At 39.3% G+C, this 7,324-nt stretch overlaps 1 protein-coding gene across 1 annotated transcript in view; it reads left to right on the forward strand.

Annotated features, from left to right (window-relative positions):
• dhtkd1 (dehydrogenase E1 and transketolase domain containing 1) overlaps nt 1–5,794 on the forward strand; it is a 33,857-nt gene extending 28,063 nt beyond the window's left edge. The window contains exons 12-13 of the mRNA XM_020529249.2: nt 2,437–2,522; nt 3,867–5,794. Coding sequence (XP_020384838.2) covers nt 2,437–2,522; nt 3,867–3,968 — 188 coding nt within the window. The 3' untranslated portion in view covers nt 3,969–5,794. The remainder of the gene's footprint in view (nt 1–2,436; nt 2,523–3,866) is intronic.
• Nucleotides 5,795–7,324: the final 1,530 nt, after the last annotated feature.

A 7,324-nucleotide genomic window follows, 5' to 3' on the forward strand; every position in this document is an offset into this window, starting at 1 on the left:
TTATTTTCAGCCTCATTCACACAAAAGACAAACAAGAACACAGTTTAGGGATAAATAGAACAAAGTAACAAGGCAGATTACTCAAATGTCCTTTGTGATGCATTGTCCACAAGTATAAATGTGCATTCCTTGCCTGTTTATCCTGAAATGTTGATCAAGGTCACCTTAGTTCTCCCAGGCAAAGGAAGCAATTCTTCTAACTCAGTTTTCCTCTCTTTGGGTTTCTGGAAACTGGTGTCTCAGATTAGGCAGGGAGCTTTCCAATCTTCATGCTATCTCAGTAGCAGCTCAGAACGACCTCACAGGATACATAGCTCAAAAAAAATCTTTATTTCTGGTTCCATCCTGATAGACTCCACCAGAGGTCCAGTAACCATTCAACAACTGCCATCTACTGGCCATAGGGTCTATGGCTTACAGGAACCAACTTCCTGGTACTGACCTTGATATATAGCCAACTTCTGCTAACTGTTTAAATACAATGCTCTTCCAATTAGCATCCAGACCTAGCCTCTCAAACAAACGAAGCTCACCTGGTCTGTTCATTTTATCCCAAGGAGTCTCAAAGTCCATCAGTTATTTCCAGCTCATAATTCAAAATTAATAAAAGAATAAAATAATGAAAAATCAGTAAAGTTTCTAACATTGTCCTTTGCTTTTTCCTGATTTATTCTCCTGTGAAGCACCAATTTTGTGTGCTACATAAATGTGACTTGTCATCATGCACATCCCAGAATCATTGCTAAAGATTTATTTTGCATAAGAAGATATGAATTAGCAACAGGAGTACACCATTCATCTACTTTGAAGCAGCATTCAAGAAACACCTGGACAAATACATGAATAGGAAGGGAATAGAGGGATACAGATCCTGTAATTGAAGACTGGTTTACTATGGAAGGGCAAAATGTGCTGGCGCAGGCTTAGAGGACCGAAGGGCCTATTCCTGTGTTGTATTGTTCTTTGTTAAGACCCGAGAATGAAATCTTTTGGGACCTGGGCACCTGTCAGCCCATAACTCCAACAATCCACTTGGTACCACTTCCCAGGTGATTGTAATTCCCTCCCATTTACTGATTGATCGCTGCTTTAGGATGTTACTTGTATCTTCTATAGTGGAGACTGATGCAAAATACTTGTTATTCATCTGTTATTTCTTTGTGTTTTATTGATTCTCTAGTGTCACTTCCTATAGGACCAAAGCTCACTTTGTTAGCTTTATCAAACTTTTTCTATAAAAAATTATAGAAACTCATGCTATCTGTTTTTATATTTCTGGCTAGCATTTTCATACTCTACTTCTCTATTTATTAACTTTTTGGTTGTTCTTTGCTTTTTTATGAACTGTCCAGTCTGTGCACGATGAATTTTTTTTTGTTTGACTCTGTCTAACATTTCTAATTAAAATCTACATTTCTTGCCACACTGTTTCATGTGGGGCAATGGTCCATCAGCACTGACTTCAGATCTCAGCCAACAGGCTAAAGTGAACCCTGTGAAGTATCAGCATTCCCTCCAATTTTCTTTTCGGTTGAGTGGGCCTCCAAGGCATGTGTGCAGTAGTGAATTCCGCAAGCAGGGAACATTGCTAAAGAATTACACCAGTTGGGCTTGCATTGTGATGCGTTTGCACATGCTGGTAGTTCCATATTAACACACAGGACTCTGTTTCATGTAAGCAAAAGAATTTGTATGTACTCTGCACTTTTCTAACTGGGAAAGGGCTCATGGAGAATGTCTGCTGCCTTCCCCACGACGACAACTTGATTAATCAGAGTCTACCTGCCTGGCCGAAGAACTAAGACACACTTAACTATTCCTGCTTCATAGTCGTAGAAATATTGAAAGTAGGAGTAGGCTTTGAGCCTGCTCCATTGTTCAATATGATCATGGTTGATCATCTAACTCAGTACCCTGTTCCTGCTTTCTCCCCATACCCTTTGCTACCTACAGCCCTAAGGACTATGTCCAACTCCTCAAACATTCAATGTTTCAGCCTCAACCACTTTTTTCCATGCTAACAGTGGTCCTACAAATCAGTACTCTGTTATGTTGTATAAATTGGTGCCCCTTTTCCAAGTCTGGTTTCTTGCGCCCCAGTGCTGATGAATGCAAAATGGAATGTTTCAGCTTTGTCTCCTTTTAGCAATGTTTATATTTTGCTTTCTCCTCTTCTAATTAGAGGTTGAGACCCAATTTAGCTGAGCCACAGCTGGCCTTGCTGAAATCATCTTGTGCAACTCTGTCTTAAAAATCTTCCTAATTTGGTCAACATATTGGTGCTTTGAAAAAAAACTGCGATAGGGTTAGGGTTCGGGTATTTGCTTAGTACTGTCTTCACTTAATTTATGACATGTTGGCAAACACAACAGCCAAACTGCCCTGAGGACAATCTTTTACATGTTGTGAATACTAAATATGGAAATTATTTTTCAGACTTTATATGGAGTCAAGAAGAACCACAGAACATGGGCCCATGGTTTTTTGTATCTCCCAGGTTTGAGAAACAGTTAGCATGCAAGGTAATCTATCATACATCCAAGTCATTCTCAAATGTTAATATTTGTTTTAATCAAATGGGATGTTTTATTTGTTTTGGGTTGGAAGAGCAGTTTTGAAACTTGACTCACATAGATGTGGATCCAGTTTCTATACAAATGCTATCCTACTTATAAACAATAAGAATTTGTACTTTCACAAATTCAAGACATGTGAACTCTCTTACAGGTGTAGTTAGTGTTGTAATTTCACAATGGGCCTGCTCAGTAGTTTCTTAACCAAGTTTGAACAGTCATATCGATGAGTGTTAATGTCAGGATTGTTAGGGGCTCTCTAAGCCTATTTGTGAAGAATACATGGAATGCTTTACATGGGTGGTGCTGATGGGTAGAAATGGGCTGTCAGGATGGGGTAAGGTGAAAGGGACTTCTTGCCAAGCCCCAGCATTTCACTTATTTGATGCCTGTCTTGGTCCTGTATGCTGTCCTGTGGAGGCCATGTTAGGGATCACAGCCAACAAACCCCACCATCCCTTCACTTAGGATGCCCTCTGATGCTGTACCACATACTCCGTTATACTTTGACTTTCTCCACATCATTTTTGTCCCCACCTCAACTCATGCTTCTGCTTCCTCCCACTCTTCATCCTTGAGTGGCCTACCCCTTACACCCTGTCCACTCCTCCGTATAGGGAGCCACAGGACTGTATTCTCTCCAGACCTCTGACCAACTTCAAGCCCCAAGTCATGACTGACCATACTCTTGACCACTGTCTTTGCAATTCCCAGATTGACAATACACAATTCCCCTGACTATATGTGGTGGCCCTCCAGGAAGTGACCGTTGCCCACTCTGCAGGCAGATTTCCTAACAGTGAATGGTCTGTGTGGGCAACTGACCAGGTCAAGCTCCTGGACTGTGCAGACTGTCCCTAACTGATAGTAATAGGACCCTATGATCTAAGTGGACCCCATTGACAGGACTGAGGACGATCCCCAACATACTCTCTGACAATGGCCACTTGGATGAATAAACGTACATACAATATAGATGTTACAATGATATCTTGGTGTGCCATACTGCAAAATATTCTCTTTTCCCAGCTCCGAATAGATTCCAACTGACAAGTAGCCTATCTGGGCAAAAGAACACATTATGTAAATTCTGATAGCCTTTAGGGTTTGGCTGAAGCATTGATATGCTAACAGGCAGGGCACTGAAAGGCTAGGCATGGATGCTGCAAGCATAGGTAGGTGCTAAGTGAGCAAGCACTTTCCACAGTACATGTTTATTAAAATTACAACTCAGGCATCCTAATTTATTCAAAGGAAAAATCATTAATTCTTTTTTCATTATTTGTCTCCTAGTTAAAGTTGGTGAGCAGACCGTCTCTTCCAACACCTGCAGTTGGAATTGGGACTTTACATCAGGAACAAAGTCAAAACATTCTCACCAGAACCTTCTCCTGAAAGGAATTTGGGAAAAGCTTGTGTTTCTGCTCTATGGTGCTTGATTACGAACAAGACCAACAACTTAAAACTGATGAGAGAATACCCATTGAACTGAAACTTTTTACAAAAATTAATGTTACACTTTTTTTATTAAAGGAAAAATGACAGATTTAGCTCAGATCATGGAAGTTGTTCCAACTAAGTTCAGTAAAAATAAGAATTAAAATTCTGAGCTATTTAGGTGTTGGGCATACAAAGTGAACTGTACTTTTGCAAGCAAATATGAGGTTTGGTGTACATGTTCTGGAGTTTCAAAAGCAAATTAATGTTAATCTTCAGACTGTTGCACTGCAGTTCATGGTTTCTAAGCATATTTTCTTCAAGATTTTGTTAATCAATTTAAATTCCCCAGCTATTGCAGTAGGAATTTAATTATCCAAATCTTTAGTCCAGGCCACTGGATTACTAGTTCAACAACAACTCTGCTGTCATCCTTGGAGATAATTAAATTATAACAAGGGAGATGTATGTCTACAGTTCAATTGGGGGTTTAAAAAAGCGTGTAAGCATTATTTAGAGCAGTTGACTGTCTGAAAATCACAATTACGTGCTTTGTTATTTTTAGGTTTTAATTTATGCAACTGTAGTGTGTTTTCTGACATTATCAATTATGAAATGGTGAGAAAAAGTAACCTCATTTGATGTACTTTCTTCCCCAATGGATTCTGGTCACTTTTTCCTTTGTTGAAGTGTGGAGGTGAGGTTAGCAAAGAGTATAAATCATTCTGAGCAATTTGTTTGCATTTCTACCAAATCTAATTTTAGTGTGTAGCATACTAACAGCCTTCTTTTAAGGTGGAGTGATAGCAGTTGGTGGAACTGGTCACTTTAGTAGGGAATGCATGTTATTTACATTTGGTAATGTACATTCCTCATTTTTCCCAGTGTAGACCACCTCATGTTTAAATGGAGTGAATGTAAATGCTCCAATCATAGTGTAAGACTTCAGGGAGATGAACAAAAGGGATGACTCTTCTGCTGCAAGGGAATACAAGCTGTTATAGTCAAATTGATTTTGTCTGAAGAAGTGCTATTGTTGGTATGAACTATGCTATTCTCCCTTTGTCTGCCTGCAGTGTTGCTCAATATTGATCTGCAGCAATACATTGTTTGCATTTATATCGTATTCCTGATGTAAATGGCCATCTAAGAGCTTTGAATGGAAAAGATTGAATTACCAAACTCCGAGGTCAAAGAATTTAGGGAACAGCTTTAAGACAAAATCAATCAATGAGCTAATTTATTGTGGAGATTAATGCAATAGTACAGAATTTAGCCCATTGTGTCTGCAGTGGCTCCTTTTTGAAAAACAATTCCTGTCCTTCCTCCAACAGCTCCCCCACCCTGCAACTTTTATTCTTTCAACTATTTAACGCTGCTTTCTGTGGTGTTCATGGGCAAACTCTGCATATCTTAGCAAATTAATTAGAGGTGAGCATAAACTTTCACAAAAAATGGTAGTCATTATTGTCAGTGAGAGGAGGATAGTAAGCTGGGGTTCCACATAGTAAGAATATAATCGTTGAAATAGAGAAAACAAGTTTAAAAGTCTTAGTATCCTGAAATCATTAGAATGGTTACATCACAGATGGAGGCCAATCAGTCCATTGGGCATGCCAGATCTAACAGCTACTCTGCTACCACCTCCTAGCTTTTTTCCTGTAGCCCTGCAGGTGTAGTATGAGGTTATGATGAGCAAATGGATTTTCTCTCGGCATGGTGTACATTCAAATTCTGGAAATACTTGATGCTGAATTGAAAAACATTAAATGTCCTGATATTAACATTCTTGTGTGCTTGGCCTTTTCTTTCCATATAATGTAAATCAGACAATCTGACATCGGATGCATAAAACGTGACATTGTGCTAACTAGGAAAATGGGTAGAATGTTTGCTTTGGTCCTAACAATAGAATACAGTATGGAGAGAGGCCATTCAGCCCATCTAGTCTGCATCAACCCTCTGAACAGCATATCACCCTATCCCCATAACCCCACATTCCCCATGGCTAATTCACCTAGCCTGCACATCCCTGGACACTATAGCATGGCCAATCCAACTAACGTGCACCCAAGGCTAGAAGTGAACCTAGATCCCTAGCACTGTAAGGTAGCAGTGCTAACCACTGAACCACCCATGGAAATTGCAGCCACGGGTGGCAGCTAGCTAACAGCTCAAATTTCTGCTAATCTATTATTTGTATAATCAAATTATCCATGAACTTGTGTAATCACGCGAGTTGAATTTTTTTTTTCTACCTCCCCAAAGCCTGCTCCATGAGTCTAAAAACAACAAATTAAAACATGCAGTTAACATTAAAAATGCAGTTTTATTATACAGCTGTGTTGTGTGGGGGTTCCTTCAAGCCTAAAATTATCTCAAGTAGATTAGAATATACTTTTAGGAACACGTTAGCTTCAGGTTTGACTGCCCCAAATCTCCTTCATTCCAACCAAATACTCATCACATTATCAGCATAGGTGTGATTGCTGCATTCAATCAAGTGTTAATGCTAATGAATAGCTGGGAATTGAGGGTCTTTAAACGCATTTTGTTCACTGTGCATTTTGCTGATGTACTTAAGTTGTTTATACATGTCAATATGGTCCCTGCTATAACAGATTACTTTTCCTCCTCTTTGTAGTATTTTGGTTCTTAGCATGTTTATCCCCTCTTAGTCGTGTCTTCCATGGTGTTTTATACACCATGTTTTCAATGTACATCAGTGGAATATTTCCATTTTGGATGTAACTGTGTGTTCATCCAGTTCAAGATTCCTAATTTTGGGCTTTCTCCTTCCCTCTCAACAAATTGAATAACTGGTGAAGCCACCTTCCTCATTCTTCAATTGTGTTATCCAGAAATTTGTTCTTGCTTCATCCTGATAACCCTTATTGCTGTTTTGGATCCATTTTGGAAAATGGGAAGGATGGACATTTTGCTTGAATCTGACCCTTCCTAATCATCTCAGCTCCTAATGGCACACTGATGTATGGCGGCTGACCTAATTCAGATGCAGAAGCTTCCATTGTTTTTCTATCAATATGCATCTTCTTGTGGCATCGGTGGCATCATTACTGACCGTTGGCTTGAAGTTTGTTTCAAACTTTATTCCACTTAAATCCGAACTCTTCATCAAAATTTGTGATGATGGTGATTTAATTTACAGTTTGAAACTTATTCTATTCCAATGTAACAATTCTCAGGAGAGTGTTTTCTTTAGGATATGCAGGAGCTTACTGCAAATTTTTGTACTAGCTTTTCCTTGACCTTTTGGATGAGATTGTGGAGAATATACATCTGTCTGCTCAGTT

Source organism: Rhincodon typus, chromosome 22 (genome assembly GCF_021869965.1).
Source record: "Rhincodon typus isolate 14 chromosome 22, sRhiTyp1.1, whole genome shotgun sequence".
NCBI lineage: Eukaryota > Metazoa > Chordata > Chondrichthyes > Orectolobiformes > Rhincodontidae > Rhincodon > Rhincodon typus.